The sequence below is a fragment of the Hyperolius riggenbachi genome, chromosome 9, assembly GCF_040937935.1.
Source record: "Hyperolius riggenbachi isolate aHypRig1 chromosome 9, aHypRig1.pri, whole genome shotgun sequence".
Lineage (NCBI taxonomy): Eukaryota > Metazoa > Chordata > Amphibia > Anura > Hyperoliidae > Hyperolius > Hyperolius riggenbachi.
This window is the reverse complement of record NC_090654.1, coordinates 47146780-47171443: the sequence shown is the minus strand read 5'-3', so window position 1 is coordinate 47171443 and position 24664 is coordinate 47146780. Positions and strand designations below refer to the sequence as shown.

General features: G+C 48.2%; 1 protein-coding gene across 4 annotated transcripts in view; it reads left to right on the top strand.

The window, feature by feature from the left end:
• LOC137531579 (rab GDP dissociation inhibitor beta-like) overlaps positions 1–10398 on the top strand; it is an 87848-nt gene extending 77450 nt beyond the window's left edge. For all 4 annotated transcript variants that reach the window (XM_068251520.1, XM_068251521.1, XM_068251523.1 and 1 more), the window contains one exon: positions 9392–10398. In XM_068251520.1, coding sequence (XP_068107621.1) covers positions 9392–9544 — 153 coding nt within the window. In that variant the 3' untranslated portion in view covers positions 9545–10398. The remainder of the gene's footprint in view (positions 1–9391) is intronic.
• Positions 10399–24664: the final 14266 nt, after the last annotated feature.

Below are 24664 nucleotides of genomic sequence, written 5' to 3'. Positions count from 1 at the left end.
AGGCAGCCTTTTGACCATTGTTTAGATTTGCATGCTGCAGGACTCTGGAACAGAGACCTGTCTTTCCATTGCAAGTTCTGGTCTGTTCTCTTGCTGGGGAATTTGCATACATTCGTTATGCAAATCCCCTACCTGCCTTCTTTGATGACTGGCACTATAAGAGCTTTATGTTTCCCAGAAGGCTTGGCTGGTCATTTCCCTTCCATGGTCTGTTCCTGATGGACACTGCTGGAGTGTCAGCCGTTGCTATCTAGTATAGTTAATTCCTGGGGGTTGCTTTAGGCTCCCCTTCTAGCTCAGCCAGGTTGTATTATCTGTTTGTTTGTTCTGTTGCCATTGTCCTGTCCCAACGGTGGTCGACAGGAAATGGTTCTGATCTCTGTTCTTGGAGTATAGCTGGTGCAGCGGTTGCTACCAGCTATCTCTTCTGTTCTGTCTTCTGGGATTGCGCTAGCCACTTTTCGCTAGCGCTGGGGATCCTTCTGTTCTGTCTCCTGGGATCGCGCTAGCTACTTTTCGCTAGCGCTGGGGATCCTTCTGTTCTGTCTCCTGGGATCGCGCTAGCTACTTTTCGCTAGCGCTGGGGATCCTTCTGTTCTGTCTTCTGGGATCGCGCTAGCCACTTTTCGCTAGCGCTGGGGATCCTTCTGTTCTGCTACTCTGTACCTGGATCGCGCTTGCCACTTTTCGCTAGTGCTGTGGATCCTATCTCTCGCTTGTCCCTGTTTTCATGTGTCTGTCTTGTCTGCTACGCTTGCTGGAGGCTCGGTGAGGTCAGGACCGGATTTCTGGCAAGCCAACCTAGGCCATTGCCTAGGGCGCCAGAATTTCAGCAGTGTTTGGGGCGGCTGAAGGGCAGGAAAGTGCGTGCAGTGCAGACAGGTGTGTTGGGAGTAAACAACATCAAAGTGACCAGCCGCCAGCTGAAGCCTCCACTGCACCTCCTCCTGCTGTAAGCAGCCAGACCAGATCTGTCCTCTTCCGCCCTGCATTGTTTGCAAATGAGAAGCAGCAGGCGGCGGACAGGCTGAGTCAGGTGGCACATGACTCGCTTGTGTGGCGGCGGGAGATGAAAGATCCCTGCGGAGCACTGGGAGTAGGGAGGGATAGTGGTGCAGCTTCTGCACTTTCCCCAGCACCAGTCTATTTCTGCAGGGCAGGGTGTGAGTCCAACAAACTGTGCGAGCCGGCCGGCCGCCCCCCCCCCGCAGGTGATGATTTATAGCCTCCGTACAAGCCGGGTAGGTTCTTTTGATCTTGGTTGCAGAGGCTTCTTCTTATCTACCTCTCCGTGCACGCTGTACTTCCTTCCTCCTCCAACAGGTCTGCTCGTCTCTCCGCCCCTCCCCCTTGGCATTGTGGTAGTATGGAGCTGTTCCGAGCAGACCTGCTGGCCTGGGGGAGGAATGAAATAGTGCCTGCCTGCCTGCACGGAGAGGTAAACATGAAAGAGTCAGCAAAGCAGCCAGCATTGCACAGGGTGAGGGAGAATAGAGGCTGTCGTGCAAATTGAAACCAAAGTTTGAGCAACTCTACAGTTATCACAGGAGCATTATTACACTGAATGAGAAATCATGCTGCAGCCTCTCCTCCTCAGGTTGTGCAGCACAGAATCTGCAGGCAGCGTCAGGAATGTGAGGCTGAGAGCACTGACAGGCTGCTGCTCAGCTCTACACATCTTATGCCTGCTTGTCTTGCATTGCTGGTGTCTGAAAGTTTCTCACACTGGTCAAGGCAATGTTTGTTTGGGGAGATAAATGGAAACACTGGGGGCTCAGGCGCTGTTTCTCTATGTGTGTTGTGTGATATTGGTGGGGGACTGTAAAAAGGCAGAATGTTTTTCGTCTACAGCTGGCATATACTTGTAATAACTAAGGCTGACATAATAGTTGTAGTATTGCATTTCCCACTCTCTCTATTCTCTCCCTCTAGGCTTGCTTCCCACCATTCCTCTAATCTTTATGCCCACTTGTCCTGTCTCATACTGCACTTGCTATGTTGCTTTCTCTACCCATTTTCAGTTTCATGCTCTGTCAGCACTATCTGTAAATGTCTTCCAATGTATTTAGTAACACTAACATCTTCTGCAGCACTTTACAGAGCACATAGTCATGTCACTGACTGTCCTCAGATGAGCTCACAATCTAATCCTACCATAGTCATAGTCTAATGGCCTACTATATTATGATTATTATTATTATTATGTATTTATATAGCACTGACATCTTCTGCAGCACTTTACAGAGTACATAGTCACGTCACTGACTGTCCTCAGAGGAGCTCACACTCTAATCCTACCATAGCCATAGTGTAATTTCCTACCATATCATTATTATGTATTTATATAGCAGTGACATCTTCTGCAGACCTTTACAGAGTACAGAGTAATGTCACTGACTGTCCTCAGAGGAGCTCACAATCTAATCCCTACCATAGTCATAGTCTAATAATAATAATAATCCGAACATTTGTATAGCGCTTTTCTCCTGTTGGACTCAAAGCGCTCAAGAGCTGCAGCCACTAGGACACGCTCAAGAGGCCACCCTGCAGTGTTAGGGAGTCTTGCCTTGAACTCCTTACTGAATAGGTACTTGCCCTAGCCAGGATTCGAACCCTGGTCTCCCATGTCAAAGGCAGAGCCCTTAACCAGTACACTACCCAGCCACCACTAATGTCCTACCATATCATTATTATGTATTTATATAGCACTGACATCTTTTGCATCACTTTACGAAGTACATAGTCATGTCACTGATCTCAGACGAGCTCACAATCTAATCCCTACCATAGTCTAATGTCCTACCATATTATTATTATGTATTTATATAGCCCTGACATCTTCTGCAGCACTTTATAGAGTACATAGTCATGTCACTGAATGTCCTCAGAGGAGATCGCAATCTAATTTTAGCCATAGTCAGGGTCTAATGTCCTATCATATTTTTATTTTGTATTTGAATAGCACTTGCGTCTTCTGCAGCACTTTACAGACTACGTAGTCATTTCCCCACCTACCTGGAGGAGCTCAAAATCTTATCCCTACCACAGTCGTAGTTAGGTCAATTTTGAACAGGCTTCATTTAGATGTCTGTTGGGGGGGGGGCGCCTGGTGATAGCTGGCCTAGGGTGTTGAAGAGTATAAATCCGGCCCTGGGTGAGGTAACCGTTAAGCAAGCGCTCGCGTCCTCTGTTTCATGTTTGTCTGTTAATGGTTAGTTAGGCGTGCTTGTCTCTATTGTGCTTATCACGTGGAGACCGCGCATAACCGCGTGCACTGTTGCGAATGAGTGCGGTGTTCGCGGTTAGCTAGCGTTTGTTATTTTCCGTATCTCCTTATTGTATTATTTGCTGTGCCTTTGCTACCCTCGTGCCCTGTTTTGCTCAGTCTTGTGTCTCTGTCGGCAATCGCCATTCTTGCGATTGCATTCCCAATTCGTTTCCGCCGATGTGTGTTCACCGTCGCTGGGTGGCGACTAGTTTGGTGGACACACATTGGTTCTGTCCCTTTGCTCTGTTTCTTGTGGGCTATCCAGCCCTGCCTGATCGTACCTTGTCCTGGATCTGTACAATTCCCGTCTGGCATCTGTGGCTGTGCAGCGACTGTGTTCGCCTGCACTCCACAGCGCCATCTGCCGGAGGGAATTGCCCTCTGCAGGTGCATAGCACCTAGCCTGGGTGTCCTCAAATATACGCTTGTGGAGGAAATCCGCCACGTCAGCGCACGTCTGGTGCGCTGACCGCGAATACGATTCCACAATCGTTACACTACCTACCTAAAGGCCCCTATACCTACCTACCCACCTACCTAAAGGCCCCTATACCTACCTACATACCTACCTATACTTAAGGCCCTATACCCTGCTACCTATACTGAAGGTCCCTTTACCTACCTACCTACCTAAAGGCCCCTATACCTACCTACATACCTACCTATACACCTACCTATACTTAAGGCTCTATACCCTTCTACCTATACTGAAGGTCCCTTTACCTACCTACCTATACTGAAGGCACATGCACCTTACTACCTATACTGAAGGCCCCTATACCTTGCTACCTGTACTGAAAGCTACCAATATTGAAGGCACCCATACCTAGCTAGCTATACTGAAACCACCTTTACCTCACTACCTATGCCTGGGTACCTATACTGCGGGTAACTATACCACGGATCGCACAATTCTTATGTGCAGGATTCGTTAGATTCGGGATTCGAAAGGTTCGAGATATTCGAGAACCTTTTTAGATTCGGATCCGGATTCGGATTCGAAGAAATTGTGGATTCGTCCCATCCCTGAACAAAAGCTTTCGATTTTTTTCGGGAGATCCAATCATATTTATCGAATTACTGTAAAATCGGATCATTTTATTGTATTGTGTGTGGCCACCTGTCGACTAAGAGGCGCCCCAGGACCCCCCAAATCTCTAGTTATCTGGCTTGCAGTAGCTGCCATGTATCCCCTTTTCTTATTTATCTTTGCTTCAAACACAATTGGGGAATGATAGCTGAGTGAGGTGTGTGCCCCCTCCTACACTGCGCCCTGAGGCTGGAGCCTCTCTCGCCATGTAGCAAGGGCTTATGGGAGCTTAGTCTGGGCAGGAGGAGGAGGAGGTGTTACTAGCCAGAGATTTCAGAGGCAGAAGGAAAAAGGGAGGAGAAGAGGGTAGTGAAGTTTTCACAGGCTGAGGCTTAGAGATGCTATCAGCTTGCCTGTGTAATGTGACAAACAGAACATGGCTGCCCTCATCGTATCACATGAAGAAATAATCATATACTGTTGAAGCTGTATGCAGCTAGATTTGCTGTGTAAACTATTTAAACTTTAGATAAGATATATAGACAAGTTACTTGTTATAGTTAGTTTTTCATCTCTAATCCGCTTTAAGCACAGTGATTCACTAGCATGCTTTACAGTAGCTAACTCATGCTGTTGGGCTGCGCTATCCTTAGTGAATCAAGCCCATAGTGTGCAATGAGCCACAAATGTATTTTTTTTTTTTTTATTCAAGTCCTTCACTTATCAAAGTCATCCCATTTCCTAGTATATATTTTTTTCTTAAATGATTTAAACTTTGTGACTTTTTTTTTAACAGATAAAAAATAACTTTGAAACATATTTATTAAATTAGTTATTTATTTCAGTGCATATTTAAAAGTTAGGCCAGGAAATGACCTCAAGGAAAATTGTCATTGTTGAATAACCGACTCCCAGTTTAACCCCTTGTGCAGATGTCTGACACATGAAAAGCTACAGTAGTGTGCGATCCATCAGAGATCCTTTCGCACTGACAGCCAGAGATGGTCAATAACAATAAGTCTGGATTGCATGCACATTAGGCCTCTTTTCCATGAACTGTTGAGCTGTGTGCTCAGCAAGCAGTTGCCAGGCAGCAGTGAGCAGTTACCAGGCAGCAGCGAGCAGTTGTGAGAGTTTGAGAGGCATCTCACTGCCTGTAAACCAGGGCTGTGGAGTCGGTCCAAAAATCCACCGACTCCGACTCCGACTCCTCAGTTTAGGATTCCACCGACTCCGACTCCGACTCCTCTAATTTGCATATTACAATTTTGTTGATTAAAAGTATGTAACATGAAATTCGTCTCTTAACTGCCAACGCTTAGGAATTTTACAAGACAACTGAAGTGAGAAGGATATGTAGACTACTATATTTATTCCCTTTAGACTAAAACTAGTCCTTGGTAAGAGACGAGTACTTGTAAAAGGTACAAACCGGAACAAAGAACATCTATCAGGCCCTAGGCAATGTAAGTGTGGATACATGTAAGAATGATGTGCAGGTACTCTGCAGGGGAAGGAGGAGATTGTAAACAGACAACACCTCTGTGTTCAATGTGCACAGCATTCTCAGTGGATTCCCTGCAGCTCTGTGGGGAGTGCATATGTAGAGTATAGTACTACTGTGTAACAAAGTAAACCTGAGACAGATTGAATTAAAGTTTTATACATACCTGGGGCTTCCTCCAGCCGCCTTCAGGATAATCAGTCCCTCGTTGTCCTCCTCCACCACCTGGATCTTCTGCTATGAGTCCAGGTACTTGAGCCAGTCAGGCGTAGTGCGCATGCACACACTCCGCCGCCAGGAGCATACTACACCTGTGCAGCACTATTGCGCAGGTGCAGAATGTTTTTGGCTGTGGGAGCGGCATGCGGCTGGACAGCGCTGACTGGCTGAATTACCAGGACTCATAGCAGAAGATCCGGGTGGTGGAGGACAGCGAGGGACTGATTAGCCTGAAGGGGGCTGGAGGAAGCCCCAGGTATGTATAAAATATGTATAAAACTTTACTTTTCATCCATCTCAGTTACCCTTTAATTTGTAGTCACCAAACCAAATTTTAATAACATATCAAATTATTTGATTTCATGAGCAAAGGGAGTGCATACATTTGCATAAATCAGCATCAATGCAGAATTATTTCCATCTCGTTGACCATCTCTATTAGTGACACAGCTACACATCAGGCTTTATTCTTACAGCATAGATGTTATTTAGTATATATGTTACGGCCAGAACCCGAAGTCTGGCCACTTCGGGTTCTGGCCGGTCAAAACGAGAAGTGGCCGGCTGATGCGGCCAATGTGAGAAATGTCCCCTCATTTCGGACTTTGGCCGGCCAGAACTCGTTGTGGCTGTATGTGGCCGGCCAAGTCCCGAAGTCCTGCTCCCTCGGCTCTCCCCCGCTGCCTGCACTAATCAAACCTCAGATCAGGGCGACCGGACCGGAGAGGCGGAGAGAGGCAAAGCACACAAGTTACCCGCAGGACGTGAACACTTCAGTGCGGAAGCGCCAGTCATTTGGCACTTCCGCATGTGAAGTGTATAGGTCCAGGCGGGTAGCAAGCGCTGCTCTGCCTCTCTCCCTCTCTCCGCTTCTCCCCGCCTCTTCGGTCGCCGTGATCTGAGGTCTGTGAGTAGTGCAGGCAACTCTCCCAGCGCACACGAAAGCCCCCCCCCTCTCAGCCAAAAAGAGCCCCCCCCTCCAGCCATGCAAAGCACCCCCAGCCATGCAAAGTGCGCAGCCCCCCCCCCCCCCATACAAAGCACCCGCAGCCATGCAAAGTGCGCAGTGAAGCCCCCCCCCTCCTGCCATGCAAAGCACCTAGTGAAGCACCCCAGCCATGCAAAGTGCGCAGCCCCCCCCCCCCCCCTACATGCAAATCACCCCCAGCAATGCAGCAGCAAAGTGCTCAGTGAAGCACCCCAGCCATGCAAAGTGTGCATTGAAGCCCCCCCCCCCGCCATGCAACGCACCCAGCGAAGCCCCCCCCAGCCATGCAAAGCACCCCCAGCAATGCAAAGTGCCCAGTGAAGCCCCCGCCATGCAACGCGCCCAGCGAAGCCCCCCCCCCCAGCCATGCAAAGCACCCAGAAAAGCCCCCAGCCATGCAAAGCGCCCAGAGAAGCGCACCCAGCCATCACTAATCACCACTGTAATTTGATCTCTCCCCTCTGTCACTCGACTGCCGCGGCAGAGCAGCTAATTTTAAAGCGCAGGATGATAAATTTGTCTGCTTTCGTCAAGAAGTAGACACGCTGCTGATTTGTTGCAGGATTGTGTATTCGCTGTGACAAAGAACGTTTTTTTTTTTCCTGTGAAGGGTATTATGCTGTTGTGTATCTTTCAGAGCAGAGAGGAGGTTCCGAGTGCCATTCATGGTGCTGGACAGGACCCAGGATGTTCTGGGATCTGTGCGTTTTGGACTTTGGCCAACTGACTTTGGCCGCTTCTAGAACTGGCCGGCCAATGTCAGAAATTCCCAGCATTTTGGACTTTGGCCGACGTCAAATCGGCCAGTTCTAGAAACGGCCGGCCAATTCTAGAATTGGCCGATTTCTGGTTTTGGCCGTAACATATATAAGAGATTCCTGTGTACACATCATATATACAGTCACAATCAGATATGTATATCTGACCTTAAAAATACGAGGACTGCTTTATTGAAGCAGCACAAGTAACTAATTTTGATTGGTTTATTTCATTTTTGTGCACTAAGCACAGCTATTACTGTATATATACTGTATATATACATTATTTTTAATGACTATTATCTGAGAAATAGAACATATTATCATATTTTAATGACTATTATCTGAGAAATAGAACATATTATCATATTTTCTATTTTAATTACAGTTACAAATTCATTAGGAGTCGGAGTCGGTGCATTTTTTCCCGACTCCGACTCCTACTCCAGGCACCCAAAATTGCCCGACTCCACGACTCCGACTCCACGACTCCGACTCCACAGCCCTGCTGTAAACAGTTTGTGGAAAAGAGGTTAATGCAGCTCGGAAATTAGAGCCAATCAAACTCTTTAGGCTGCATTTCCACTTGTGCGGTGTGGAATCGCCGGGAAATCACCACAGACGAAATCGCATGCGGGTGCGATTTTGCATGCGTTTTTTCCCGCGATTTCGCATAGGGTAGTAGGTCTGCGATTTTAACCATGTCACTGCCTGTGTAAATTAACATTACCTCCTATGCGAAATCGCATGCGAAATCGCTGGGGAAAAACGCATGCCAAAACCGCATGCGATTTTCCTATTAGATACATTGTATGCGATTCGCTTAGCGGTGTGCGGGGACCGAATTCTGACGGTTTCTGCCGTGCAGATTTTCCCCGCACACAAAAACGCTCCGCACAACGCACAAGTGGAAACAGGCCCATTTACTTGTATTGGCTGTGCGAATCCGCATGCGGACAACGCATGCGGATTCCCTATAGTGGAAATGAGCCCTTAAAGTGGACCTGAACTCTTGCACAGGACTGAAGGAAAAGTGAGAGAATTGCACCCTGTGGGCCATATGCAATTACATGTCTCACCTGTGTTTTCTCCTAGGTGGTATCTTGCAACTTGTAAATATAAAGTCTTTTAAACCACCAGCAAGCAAAAAATACTTAAAATAATTTTGATAGTACAGTTTCACCTAGTTTTTTGGTACTTTTTCAATTGCAAAGTGCTGAACAATTATTATCAATAGAAGATGTCAGATTATCGCCTATGAGAAAACCCAGGAGAAAAGGTTAATTGCATATGGGCCTGTGTGTTTTTAGAAAGAAGAGCCTGTCTACTTCCTCCTCATCTTCAAGTAATCACAAGTGTAATTTGATCTTGCAGCTGTGTCCGCACAGAAATTCAGCAGTCCTGGGCAGACACAGCTGATATGTAAACACAGGATGTTGACCCTTTGTCTGCTTTCATGAAAGCAGGAAGTAGACACACTGCAGATTTATTGCAGGAGTTCTGTAAGCTGTAACAAAGAAATGTTTTTCTTTAAAGCTTATTATGCTGCTGCTTATCTTTTAGAGCAGAGTAGAAGTTCTGAGTTCAGGTTCACGTTAGTGACAAGCTGTTTATTCTTTTGTAGATCTTTATCTCCCGAACATACGATGCTACCACTTACTTCGAGACAACCTGTGACGACATCAAGGGAATCTTCCAGAGGATGACGGGCGCTTCACTGGACTTCAAGGACATGATGAGCGCCAATCCGGAAACAGAGCGCGATGATACAGAATGACTGCAAAGTGTACCCAAGGTGGATTAAAGTATAAAAATGAAATACTTAACTGTGAAGAGGGAAGCTTCTCCAGAGGCATTCCAGGTCCTCCTGGCCCCCACCGTTGCCACGCACAGACAATACACCAAAACATATCAGACAACAGCTTATCCGATATGTACACGTGGCCGACTCTCTGCCGTGTATGAGCGTGGCTGCACTTCGCTGTATGGCCACACTTGTGCACAAAGCGGAGTGCGGTCAAGGATCTTAAAGGGACACTTAAAGGATACCCGAAGTGACATGTGACATGATAAGATAGACATGTGTATGTACAGTGCCTAGCACACAAATAACTATGCTGTGTTCCTTTTTTTCTCTCTCTGCCTGAAAAAGTTAAATATCAGGTATGTAAGTGGCTGACTCTGTCCTGACTCAGACAGGAAGTGACTACAGTGTGACCCTCACTGATCACTTTCCTAGCAGAAAATAGCTTTTGAGAGCAGGAAAGAGATAAAACGGGTCAACAGTTCATAGATTTTAGCTTTGGCATACCTCAATGAATGTGTCATTGAGCAAAAACAATAAAACAGTTACAACTTAAAAAAGTAGATTTAAACATAAGATAAAACTGTGGTATATCTTAAAAAGTCATTTTTAGGAGAAGGAAGAGAGATACAATTGTTTCTTTCATTAGTTTATTTTCACCTTGGGTGTCCTTAAAGCCAGGAATAGTTTTACTTTCCTGGGGCTTCTAGCAGCCCCCTGCAGCCGTCCCTTGCCCTCGCCGTCACTCATGGAGCCTCCGGTTCCCCACCGCCAGCTAGCTTAACTTTCGCTGACAGGCCTGGCCACGCGTATTTCTCTTCACATTCCCATCCGCAATAGCATCCTGCACCTGTGCAGGATGCTATTGAGGATGGGAACATAAAGAAGGATGCGCATGGCCAGGCCTGCGCAGGCGCAGAAAGCCCACTGACTCCCTGTCAGCGAAAACAAAACTAGCTGGCGGCAGAGGACAGGAGGCTCCGAGAGTGACTGCGAGGGCACGGGGTGGCTGCAGGGGACTGGTAGAAGCCCCAGGAAAGTAAAACTTATTTTTTTATTCCTGGCTTAAGTGTCCCTTTAAAATGGGCCTTGGGCCGCGTCGGTGGCCTCCAGGAGGACGTGGGACGCTTCTGGAGGACCAGATGCCTCTTCTTAGGTAAGTATCTAATTTTTTTTTTTATATGAATTCGTCTCGGGTTCTCTTTAAGATTGGCAGCCCAGTTTATTTAAAGGACAACTACAGTGAGAAGTGTATGGAGGCTGCCATATTTATTTCCTTTTAAACAATACCAGTTGCCTGGCAGCCCTGCTGATCTATTTGGCCGCAGTAGTCTTTGAATAACACTAGAAACAAGAATACAGCTAATCTTGTCAGATCTGACAATAATGTCAGAAACGCTGATCTGCTGCATGCTTGTTCAGGGTCTGTGGCTGAAAGGATTAGAGGCAGAGAATTAGCAGGATAGCCAGGCAACTGGTATTGCTTAAAGAACAAGTGACACCCATGCTAACCTAGAAATAAAAAACACATATATAAGTAGATAAATACTACTTCTGCTTACATAACAGATGTATTGTGCTATCCATGTAATGATTCCTGTGAATTTTACAAAGGAAAAGCAGAAAATCCTAGTCTAGGCAGTGGCCATCTTGCCAAGCTAATGCTGACATCATATCCTCCCTGACTCTTGTTCCCCAGCCCCTCCCTTCTCTTGCTCATTGTGTATTCATTAGCTGCCATCCTCCCAGAGTCTTTTTTTTTTGTATTTACACATCCAATCTCTGAGTCACCTCAGCCTTGCTTGTAAACAGAAGTGATCAGCTAGGCAGGGAAATAAATGGAAGAGGAGGAATATATTATAGATAAAAAGACCTCCCAGCATTCAAAAGAACTCTCAGCATTCAACTTTTTGGCACTGTTTGGCACTAGGGCCATTGCTCCTAAAGTATGTGATAACGCCAAACCATAACAACAACAAAAGTTTTGAATGCAGGATTAGCATCTTTATCACTTAATACACTCAGACCAGTTGCTGTTGAAATTTGATTTTTATGGTGACAATACCGCTTTAAAAGGAAATAAATATGGCTATCTCCCTCGCTTCAGTTCGCCTTTAACAAGGCAAAGCAATAAACTATGGTGTATGGACAACCATTCAGATTTTGACTTCTGACGGCTAAAAGGGGAGGGGTGGGGGGAATGTAGGATAATTTCTGATTGGTGGATTTGGTTTCTCATACGTTGCTATTTGCGAAGATTTTATGTTCAACCTTTGTATATATCTCACTGCCTTTATTTCATTCCATAGTCAATTTTATATGGATATTGTAAATGTTTTATCTGGGTCACTATGACTTGTTTTATTGTTTGCTTTTTTTTTTTACTCATAGATGTCACATATACATGATGTGGCCGATCTCTTTAACTCAACTTTTCCTATCGCTTATTCTGTAATTTTCTATAACTGTTACCTATAATGAAAATGCTATTGTGTTACAGATTATTAATCATTTTGCCCAGTATAAGTGTCAATAAAATGTATCACAACAGTACTTTCAAATCTTATCTGTGTGAAATGATGGTTATTTTCCTGTGCACTATAAAACTGACAGTACTGCTTAGCCTGATAAATATCAAATAAAGTGATGCGATAACCGTGAACAGAAATAGGAGTTATTTGGTTTTTTTTTCAGTAATAAATGATAGTTTAATTTTGGGTACTAAGGAAATGTTTTTTCTTTCTTGTATCTTTTTATTACTCCAAAGGACCATGAGGGGCCTTTCACACTGGCGCGGTGCATTGCGGCAAATTGGCGCACTGCTATCGCAGCTTAATGAAAGACTATGGGGAAGTAGCCAATTTATCGCTAGAACTATGTTACCGTGCGGAACCCGTGGCGACCTGTGGCGATATGCGCCAGGCCAGAACTCATGTTAATCTATGGCCACGCAGGGTCTTTTAACGACGTTGACATTGTGACATCGCTGCGCACATGCACAGAAGCATAATTTTACAATACGCTTCCGCATACCCGAAGCAGGAAGTGACTGTAAGCTAAGCGGGTGTCACTTCCTGCATGGCTGGTGGCCAGACAGGGATCACCGTGTACTACCGCAGTGTTCCCTGAAGGCCTGTTTTTAACAGAGCAATGCAGTTGCTGACGTCAATTTACAGTCTGAATCCAGCTCCAGGGTTAAATGACCACTATCATGAAAAATGTTAAAATTGAAAATACATACACATGAGATGCATATTTGTCCTAGAGTGAAATGCACTATAAATTACCTTTTTTTGCTGTCACTTACAGTTGGTAGTAAAAAATCTGCCTACTCTGACAAGTTTTGGACTAGTCCATCTCCTCATGGGGGATTCTCACTGTAAGTTACAGCAACATAGGAAAAAAATAATAGAGGGCCAGTGCACACAAAAAAGCGTTAGTGTATTCGCAAACGCTCATCGTTTTTTTTAAGTGATTTTTCAGAGTGATTCTAGGCATGTGCCTAGCGATTTTCTAATCATGCCTAGCGATTTTTGGAGCGTTTTGGTGTTGTTTTTTTTTTATTTTAGGTTACAGTAGAGCTGGAACTGAACAGCTTCTGTAACAAAAATGTTTGGAAAATAACCCTGTTCTAGTGCTTTTCACAGGGATTTTCCACTTTCCTATACTTAACATTGAGGCTGAATCGCCTCAGAAATCAGCAGAAATGCTGCAGGACCCACGTTTGCATTTGGGAGAAAAATCACATCGCTCTGGTGTGCTACATCCCATTCAAATACATTAGCCAAGCGCTTTTCAAAGCGCTCATAGTGTGCACCAGCCCTTATAGTGCATTTTACTCTGGGAGAAATGTAGGTCTTATTTGCTAGTGGTCAGGGGCGTATCTATAAATCATGGGGACCCCAGCAAAACGTTGATGTTGCTCCTCAGTCAGGGCAGCCCCAGGAAATGTTTGTAGGGGGTGCTATGCGGATGCTGAATCTTTTCTAGGGGTAGGCTGTGAACTTGCGGCGACACAAAGCGCGGCACCAAAAGAGGGGCGTGGTCAAAAGGGCATGTCTATGCACTGGATAGTGGGTATGTTATATGGTAATAAAGTTTCCCCAGTATAGGTAGTATAGTTCCCCAGATATAAGAAGTATAGCTGCTCCAGCATAGGTAGTATTAGCTGCCACCAGCATAGGTAGTATAGCTGCCCAGGCCTAGGTAGTATAGCTGCCCCAGCATAGGTAGTATAGCTGCCCCAGCATAGCTAGTATAGCTGCCCCAGCCTAGGTAGTATAAGCTGCCACAAGTGTAGGTAGTAACAGCTGCCATGGGTATAGGTAATATAGCTGCCCCAGTATGAGTAGTATAGCTGCCCCAGCGTAGGTAGTATAGCTGCCCCAGTGTAGGTAGTATACCTGCCCCAGCTAGGTAGTACAGCTGCCCTGGCGTAGGTAGTACAGCTGCCCTGGCGTAGGTAGTACAGCTGCCCCGGCGTAGGTAGTACAGCTGCCCCGGCGTAGGTAGTATAGCTGCCCCGGCGTAAGGTAGTATAGCTGCCCCCGGCGTAGGTAGTATAGCTGCCCCGGCGTAGGTAGTATAGCTGCCCCGGCGTAGGTAGTATAGCTGCCCTAGCGTAGGTAGTATAGCTGCCCTAGCGTAGGTAGTACAGCTGCCCCAGTGTAGGTAAGTAGCTTCCCCAGTGTAGTAGTAGTAGAGCTGCCCTAGCGTAGGTAGTACAAGCTGCCACAGTATAGGTAGTAGAGCTGCCCCAGTATTAGGTAAGTAGCTTCCCAATGTAGGTAGTAGAGCTGCCCCAGTGTAGGTAGTAAGCGCTGCCCCAGTGTAGGTAGTAGCGCTGCCCCAGTGTAGGTAGTAGAGCTGCCCCAGTGTAGGTAGTAGAGCTGCCCCCAGTATAGGTAGTAAAGCTGTCCCAGTATAGATAAGTAGCTGCCCCAGTATAGGTAGTAGAGCTGCCCCAGTATAGGTAGTAGAGCTGCCCCAGTGTAGGTAGTTAGAGCTGCCCCAGTGTAGGTAGTACAGCTACTCAGTGTAGGTAGTAGAGCTGCCCCAGTATAGGTAGTTAAAGCTGCCCCAGTATAGGTAAGTAGCTGCTCCAGTATAGGTAGTAGAGCTGCCCCAGTGTAGGTAGCACAGCTGCCCCAGTGTAGGTAGTACAGCTGGTAGTACAGCTGCCCCAGTGTAGGTAGTACAGCTGCCCCAGTATAGGTAAGTAGCTGCCCCAGTAAAGGTAGTATAGCCGCCCCAGCCTGCTCCCCCTCCCCCCCCCCTCCACTCCCGCTGCTCGTGTATCCTTCTGAGCTGGCGGCCTCTATGCCTGTTCCCACCACCACCTCCTCTCCTGCGTCACAGGCGTCTTCTGTGCTTCTCCCCGTCTCCTCTCCCTCTGTAGTGCTACAAGAAAATGAACGCCGATGTCCGCATTTGTGACATCGACGGCCATTTTCTTGTAGCACTACAGACGGAGAAGGGTGAGAGAGCAGGGCGGCGAGCGGCTGCGGGTGCTCAGGGGGTGCTCTGAATATTCAGCACCCCAAAACACCCCCCTGGCACCGCCCATGCCCTCGGTGTTCACACCCTTTACTTTGCTTTCTCCCTTGAGACCCTCACAGCCTGGGGGCCCATCTTGCAAGGGTCATAAAACAATTGTGGCCATCATAATCTTCACACCCATAACAAGTGTATCCTCAAAACAGCTGATCTGACCCCTAGCTGACTTGATCTGAAACACCTAATCTGAAACTAGCTGGCGGCAGAACGGAGGATCGTGGAGGACCGGCGTGGGACAGGAAGTCTGCAAGGGGCTGGCAGAAGCCCCAGGTAAGTGAAACTCTTTGTTTCTTTTAAGTATTCAGTTCTGCTTTAAAGAGAAACTAGGAAAAATCCAAATGCTTCTCAGTTTAGGTTCCCTTTAAATAAAAAGATGTTTTCCTTGAGACTTCAGAGTCTCTTTAAACCGATGAATTTTCGCAATGCTCCAGAGATACAGGTGTGACTGGATCTGATGAGCACGCAATAACAGTGTTCTATTTCAAGAACCAGATCAGCTGAGTTCATCCAACACAAGACAACATTTCAGCCCCTGTAGACCTTCATCAAGATGTTAGCTGCTGACTTTACAGTAGAACATAAAACCGGAATCCTGCTGCTGAGAAAAATGATTATACTCACCTCCTCTGTGGTTTTGTGACATGCAGAGGCGGCCTTTGGGGGGGGGGGGGAGAGCAAGTGGGGCAATCTCCTCGGCCCCACACCTGAAGAGGGCCCCACATATCATGCCCACCATACCATGCTCATTTTGGTGGGGGTAAAGAAAGGTCTACAGAAGTCTAGCTGTTTGTGTTCTGAGCAGTGTGTCATTTACAAATACTTAGATCTTCCTATTTTGTTTTATGCACCTTATATTTTGCACTGACCTCACTTTTATGGCTTAGGTTTTCGTCTTCACCATGCTTTATTGTACTATGCCGTTTGCATTTTTGTAATGAATTTCTGCACTGACATGAAGCTTGCCAATTGGTAGCGTGCTAATTAAGGTAACATGCAATAGCCTCAGCCTGAGAATCCCAGGGGCATTTAGGTCAGTCGAGCATGGACTGGAACTGGAGGGGGCTCAGGCTGGAGCCTCCAGACTGGCTGGGGATTTGTGCTAGGTTTGATGGGGAGCTAGGGATAGGTTGAGGCTGGCTTGGGAGCTAGAGATAGGTACAGGCTGGCTGGGGATCTTGGTGTGTGAACCAGACTGGCTAAGGATGGGTATTAGGCTGGAGGGAGAACTGTGGATGGGTGCTAGGCCAGCTGGGGAGCTGGAGATGGGTGCTAGGCTGCCTTAGGGAGCTGTAGATTGTTGCTAGGCTGGCTGGGGAGCAAGAGATGGGATCTAAGCTGTCCAAAGAGCTGAGGATGGGTACTCCGATGGCTAGGGAGCTGGGGATGGGTACTAGGCTGACTCTAGACCTGGGGATGGATGCTAGGCTGGCTGGGAATGGGTGCTAGGCTGGCTGGGGAGCTGGGGATGGGTACTAGGCTGACTGGAGAGCTGGGGATGGTTGCTAGGTCGGCTGGGGAGCTGGAGATGGGTACTAGGCTGGCTGAAGAACTGGAGATGGGTGCTAGGCTGGCTGGGTATGGGTACTAGGCTGGCTGGAGAGCTGGGATGGGTGCTAGGCTGGCTGGGGAGCTGGGGATGGGTACTAGGCTGGCTGGAGAACTGGGATGGGTGCTAAGCTGGCTGGGGATGGGTACTAGGCTGGCTGGAGAGCTGGGGATGGGTGCTAGGCTGGCTGGGTGCTGGGCTGGCTTGGGAGCTGGGGATGGGTACCAGACTGGCTGGTGAACTGGGGATGGGTGCTAGGCTAGCTGGGGATGGGTGCTAGGCTGGCAAGCAGGGGATGGGTACTAGGCTGGCTGGGGAGCTGGGGATGGGTGCTAGGCTGGCTGAGGAGCTGGGGATGGGTGCTAGGCTGCCTTGGAGAGTTGGGTATTGGTGCCAAGCTGGTTGGGAAGCAAGGAATGGGTTCTAAGCTGGCTGAGGAGATGGGGATGGGTACAAGGTTGGCTGGGGAGCGTGTCTGGATAGAAGTACAAACTTTGGACTCCCCATTCAGCCTAGCACCCATCCCAGGCCAGCCTAGAACCCATCAGTTGGTTAAAGGCCTGCATTGTAATGTAAATATGTAATTAAACGGCGAATGGTAGTACATGTTTTTAAACAATAATAAGGCATACTGCATCAGAGGTGGACAAGCCTGTGAGTGTGGTGGTACAGTATATGGCCTACACTTAGGCCCCGCATTTGACACTCGCCTCAGGCCTCACATACTCTAAGGCCACCTCTGGTGCCATATGTGAGTGGTCCCCCAATGCTTGGATCTTGGAGTCAATCAAGACTTAGGAGAAGCAGTCAGGGGGGCCGGCTAAATCTAACCCCAAAAATATGAGTGCATACACCCTTTTCCTGTTGCTCTATGGAACAATACAGCTGAGCGAGCTCTACCCCTCTAGCTACTGGAACCAGTAACTATGTAACTTGTAAATAGGAATGATATGAGCACTGAACTGCAGAGGTAACAGCCAGAGGTTCCCATTCCACAATGGACAGTTATGGTGGCCACACACACATTACAATTTTTTAAAAAATTGTTTGATCTGACAATTTCAATCATTTTTTTTTCTGCTCGAATGAAAATTTAGACTTCTAACCAATGTACCACACCCATATGTTCGATTTTGACACAATCAAGACTGCCTAATACTGCTTTCTGGAGAGGCGGTATTACATACACAATTTAGCACGATTAGTTGATTGATTAGGGCCCCTTTTTCAAATTTAAAGGGACTCAGAGCTCTAACATTAAAAAGGTTTTATACATACCTAAGGCTTCCTCCAGCCCCATCTGCCTGGATCACTCCCATACCGCCGTCCTCCACTGCCCGCAGCTTCGGGAACCGGGTCCTGTCACTGAGGTTAGTTGTGGCCAGCTACGCAGGAGAAGTGCGCTCTTTGCGTATCTCTCCAGCAGCTGCTGGAGAGCTACATAGAGGGCGCACCTCTCTTACGCCAGACTGGCTCCGACTGACGGAAGTGCGGGGATCCATTTCCCGAAGCTGCGGGCAGAGGAGGAAGGCGGTGTGGGAGCGATCCAGGCAGATGGGGCTGGAGGAAGCCCTAGGTGTGTATAAAATCTTTTTAATGTTAGAGCTCTGGTACACTTTAAAGAGACACTGTAAAACCAAAAACGTCCCCTGGGGGGTACTCACCTCGTGAGGGGGAAGCCTCCGGATCCTAATGAGGCTTCCTCCGTCCTCCTCTGTCCCACGGGGGTCTCGCTGCAGCCCTCTGAACAGCGGCCCGACAGACCAGACAGCCTGTTCAATATTTACCTTTCCAGGCTCCAGCAGGTGGCGCTTTTGCGGCTCTTCTGACGGAGATAGGCGGAAATAGCCGATCTCCGTCGGGTCCGCTCTACTGAGCAGGCGCAGGAGACTTGCGCCTGCGCAGTAGAGCGGTCCGACGGAGATCGGCTATTTCCACCTATCTCCGTGGGAAGGATTGGATACTGCGCCTGCGCTGGAGCCAAAAGGTAAATATTTATGTCGCCGCCGCTCCGGGAGGATTTTCGCCGCCACCGTGGGACCGATGAGGACGGGGGAAGCCTCAATAGGATCCGGAGGCTTCCCCCACCCGAGGTGAGTACCCCCTACGGGAGTTTTTTTCGTTACAGATTTTCTTTAGGCACCACCCCTTTCAGGATCCTCTGCCCGGCCCTGAACCCAATTGTAAAGTGCATCTTAAATCAAACACCATCACTGGTAGATCAGGAAGACTGCCCATTCTCCTCTCCTGACCAGGTTTCGGCTTTCCACTATCATCAGCGATTTATACAATATATAACTTGCTTGCCTCTTAAAGCAACGCTGAAGCAAGAGAAAAAAAAGACTCAGCTAAGAAGAGGGAAGGGTTTTGCATCCTATAGAGCCTTTCACATCCACTTTCCATCCCCTCATTCCACCACTGTCGCCCAGGTGAAATGATTCGACCTGCAGGTAAAATACCTCATCGCACTCCTCCTCGGGCAGCCTTCCGAAGATGAGCAGACCCCTATTATGCACATATGAGTCCTTGAGTGCTTCGGAAGCCTTAAAGTGAACCTGAGGTGAAAATAAACTGATGAGATAAACAATTGTATTAATCCTCCTACTCCTAAAAATGACTTTTTTAGACATCCCAGGATTTTATTGTATACTTAAACATTTAGAAAGTATTCTAAATACCTTGATTGAATGTTTTGTTGTCTCTGCTCAGTTGCAGTCTATTAAGTGTCCCTAAATAAAAAAAACCCTGTATTGACCCTTTTCTCTCTCCCTCTGCTCTCAGAAATATGTAGAAAAATGTATTCTGCCAGGAAAACGTTTATGGCTGTAATTTGCTTATCAGTGATGTTTACTATGTTCCTGACAAGACAGAAGCTGTCACTTCCATCCTTAAAGGACTTACGAGCCCAAATCCGTAAAAAAAGGTCTGTACCTGTATGACGTTTGAAGGTACGGAGGACGCCATCCGCACCCTCCGTGCAGCTCCGCCGGGTCCCCGCTGCTTGTCCTCCCCCGGCCGGACCCCGACCCCCCAGCCCACGTCGGGCTCTCCTGCTTCCTCAAATATGGCCGCCGGAGGAGACCGCGGCTGCGCAGTCCGAAACCGACGCGAGTGCGGCTGCGCAGCTCTAGGGCCTCCCTCCCCGATCCACAAAGCATGGATTGGGGAGGGAGGCCCTAGATCTGCGCAGCCGCACTTGCGTTGGTGCGGACTGCGCCGCCGCGGCCTCCTCCGGCGGCCATATTTGAGGAGGCAGGAGCCCGACCCGGGCTGGGGGGTCGGGGCCCGGCCAGGGGGAGGACAAGCAGCGGGGACCCGGCGGAGCTGCACGGAGGGAGTGGATGGCGTCCTCCGTGACTTCAAACGTCATACAGGTACAGACCTTTTTTTACGGATTTGGGCTCGTAAGTCCTTTAAAAATTAACACTTTCAGGCAGCAAAATAAAACAAGTAAAACAGCCTGGTTATTAATATGTTTTGCACTGTACATACACATGTTTATCTCATCATGTCACGTTGCCTCGGGTACACTTTAAAGTTCAGAAGGTAAACCTTTTTAGCAGAGGACTGCAGGGGAACGAAGAGACGGAGGGGAGGCTCTATATAGGATCCAGATCCTTCCATCTTCATAGATGAATGTAAACTAGTTAAGGTAGACCTCAAGAAAATACACAGAGACACTGGGAGCCCAGATAGTGTAGTATATAGTGGTGATCATAATCAGATAATTAGGATTACTAAAAATTTTGCATACATTTTTGCAATTACGCCTATAGGTAATTACGATTTGTAAATTCAATTGATTTTGTGCAATCATTCATAACTTTGCATACATTTTTGCATAATTTTGTGCCGACTTTAGCGGTGAATAGCAAAGTTCCCATACATGCTATCGTCACCAAACGTGTTAAAGTGGACCAGAACTCTTGCACAGGACAGAAGAAAAACATAGATAAATGCACTCTGTATGTATTTAGAGTTTAGCCTGTTTAATTCCCCCTCATTTGTGTCTAATCACAAGTTGTAACTTGATCTCTCCCCTGTTTCACATGACTGCCGTGGCAGAGATGGCAGACAAGCTCATTAGAAAGCACAGGATGTTAACAAAATGTCTGCTTCCATGAACCAGGAAGTAGAAGCACTGTAGATTTATTTTAGGATTTCTATCAGCTGTAACAAAGAAATGTTTTTATTTAAAAGATTATTATGCTGTTGTGCATCTTTTAGAGCAGAGATTATGTTCTATATTCAGGCACACTTTAATGAGAACCTGTAACAAAAAAAAACGTCCCCTGGGGGTACTCACCTCGGTAGGGGGAAGCCTCAGGGTCCCAAAGAGGCTTCCCCCTCTGCTGTAGCTGCATGCAATCCAGCGCTGGCTCCCCTGAAGCGTACGAGAGAGAACGGCGCCGGAGACTTGGGCGCACGACACAGCCAGTATATGACTGATCCTGCTGCCGCACAAGTCCGGGCCGTGTTAATTACTATTCCCCCTCCAGGCCGACATGGATAGTGGGGGAATGAAATAATTCGGCTTCCAGCAATTGCTGGAAGCCGAATTATTGTTTTAAAAGCAACTTCAGGTCCGTCTTCTGATGGCGGTGAAGTTACTCCCTGTGCCTGCGATAGCCGTAGTTCCTATTACGGCCTATGGTGGCGCCGGCTGCGCCCAAGTCTCCTGCGCTGCTGCGCCCAAGTGTCCAGCGCTGGATTTACCGTGTTCGCCCCTGAACCCTCCCGCAATCCGGGCTAGTTATGGATAATATATTTACCTTCCCTGGCTCCAGCGGGGGTGCTGTTGCGGCTCTCAGCACGGAGATAGACAGAAATAGCCGATTTCTGTCAGGTCCGCTCTACTACGCAGGCATAGGAGACTTGCGCCTGCGCAGTAGAGCGACCTGACAGCGATCAGCTATTTCCGCCTATCTCCGAGCGGAGAGCCGATACTGCGCCTGCGCTGGAGCCGGCAAGGTAAATATTTACATCCCTGCCGTTCCGGGAGCTTTTTCGCCGCTGCTGTGGGACTTTTCTCATTACAGGTTTGCTTTAAGGCGAATAGTCCCCCCCCCCCCCCCCCCCCAATTTTTTTTTCAAAAAGACCTTGCAGTTTTTGAGAAAATTGATTTTAAAAATGCAAAGATAGATGGTTTTTAAACTTGGGAAAAATGACAGCTTAAAAAACATTTTCCTTTGCATTTCTTTGTCTTTTTAAAATGTTGTTTTTTTTTACTTGTGCTCACTTTTCTCCTTAACGTATGTTGCAATTTTATTGGCAATAGCATGTAAGGGTGTTTTGCTATTCACTGCTAAAGTCGGCACAAAATTATGCAAAACTTATGTGAAAATGTACACCAAATTACAAATAATTACAATTGTAGAAAAATTAATTACGATTTTCCCCGAAATTTCACATTACAATTTTGCACCATAATTGAGAAGCTCGATGCAAAATTACGTCTATATAAAGTCTGTGCTCATCACTAAAACCAACTGGCTGTACAGGGGATGGGGAGACCAACTGACTGCACAGGGCATAAGAGAAGCTAACTGACAGTACAGGGGATGGGGAAGCCAAATGATTGCACAGGGGATGGGGAAGCCAACTGACGGCACAGGGGATGGCAAAGCCAACTGACTGCACAGGGCATAAGAGAAACCAACTGATTGGACAGGGGATAAGAGAAGCCAACTGACTGCACAGGGGATAGGCAAGCCAACTGACTGCACAGGAGATGGGAAAGACAGCTGACAGCACACGGGATGGACAAGCCAACTGACTGCACAGGGGATGAGCAGGCCAACTGACTGCACAGGGGATGGCCAAGCCAACTGATTGCACAGGGGATGGCCAAGCCAACTGACTGCACAGGGAATAAGAGGAACCAACTGACTGCACAGCGGATGGAGAAGCCAACTGACTGCACAGGGGATGGGCATGGGCGAGCCAACTGACTGCAAAATGGGGTCACAGGTGACTCTGGATGAAGATGTTCCTGCAGTGAAGACACAGGTGACTCTGGATGAGGATGTCCCTGCAGTGCGGGACACAGGTGACTCTGGATGAGGATGTCCCTGCAGTCAGGGACACAGGTGACTCTGGATGAAGATGTCCCTGCAGTCAGGGACGCAGGTGACTCTGGATGAGGGTGTCCCTGCAGTCAGGGACACAGGTGACTCTGGATGAAGATGTCCCTGCAGTCAGGGACGCAGTTGACTCTGGATGAGGGTGTTCCTGCAGTAAAGACACAGATGACTTTGGATAAGGATGTCCCTGCTGCAGGCAGGGACACAGGTGACTCTGGATGAGGATGTTCCTGCAGTCAGGGACACGAGTGACTCTGGATGAGGATGTCCCTGCAGTCGGGGACACGGGTGACTCTGGATGAGGATGGCCCTGCAGTCAGGGACACAGGTGACTCTGGATGAGGGTGTCCCTGCAGTCAGGGACACAGGTGACTCTGGATGAGGTTGTCCCTGCAGTCAGGGACACAGGTGACTCTGGATAAGAATGTCTCTGCAGTCAGGGACACAGGTGACTCTGGACGAGGATGCCCCTGCAGTCAGGGACACGGGTGACTCTGGATGAGAATGTATCTGCAGTCAGGGACACAGGTGACTCTGGATGAAGATGTTCCTGCAGTAAAGACACAGGTGACTCTGGATGAGGATGTTCCTGCAGTAAAGACACAGGTGACTCTGGATAAGGATGTCCCTGCAAGCAGGGACACAGGTGACTCTGGATGAGGATGTTCCTGCAGTGAGGGACACGGGTGACTCTGGATGAGGATGTTCCTGCAGTCAGGGACACAGGTGACTCTGGATGAGGACGTCAGTGTCACATGTGACTCTGGATAAGAAAATCCCTGCCGGCAGGAACATAGGTGACTTTGGATGAGGATAGTCCTGCAGTCAGTGACATAGGTGACTTTGGATGAGGATGGTCCTGCAGTCAGGGACACAGGTGACTCTGGATGAGAATGTCTCTGCAGTCAGGGACACAGGTGACTCTGGACGAGGATGTCCCTGCAATCAGGGACACGGGTGAGTCTGAATGAGAATGTATCTGCAGTCAGGGACACAGGTGACTCTGGATGAGGATGCTCCTGCAGTAAAGACACAGGTGACTCTGGATAAGGATGTCCCTGCAGGCAGGGACACAGGTGACTCTGGATGAGGATGTTCCTGCAGTCAGGGACACGGGTGACTCTGGATGAGGATGTTCCTGCAGTCGGGGACAAGGGTGATTCTGGATGAGTATGTCCCTGCAGTCAGGGACGCAGGTGACTCTGGATGAGGGTGTCCCTGCAGTCAGGGACATAGGTGACTCTGGATGAGGATGGTCCTGCAGTCAGGGACACAGGTGACTCTGGATGAGGGTGTCCCTGCAATCAGGGACGCAGGTGACTCTGGATGAGGGTGCCCCTGCAGTCAGGGACACAGGTGACTCTGGATGACGGTGTCCCTGCAATCAGGGACGCAGGTGACTGTGGATGAGGGTGCCCCTGCAGTCAGGGACACGGGTGAATCTGGATGAGGACGTCAGTGTCACATGTGACTCTGGATGAGGATGTCCCTGCAGTCAGGGACATAGGCGACTCTGGATGAGGATGTCCCTGCAGTCAGGGACACAGGCGACTCTGGATGAGGATGTCCCTGCAGTCAGGGACACAGGCGACTCTGGATGAGGATGTCCCTGCAGTCGGGGACACAGGCGACTCTGGAGGAGGATGTCCCTGCAAGCAGGGACACAAGTGACTGTGAATGACGTGCAGTGCCAGATTAGGATAAGCATGACACACGGCTGTTTCTGAATCTGGTACAAGCTCAGCTGCCTGAGCTGCGATGCGATGGGCAACAAAGCACGTAACAGTGCTACGGTATTACGCCATGTGTGACTGCCATAGCACGAAGTTCCAAAAGATCACGCCCACCACGATGAGTCAGCTCGCAATCCCCACCTCCCCTGCGTTGTCATAGGTTCTCACTCCGCC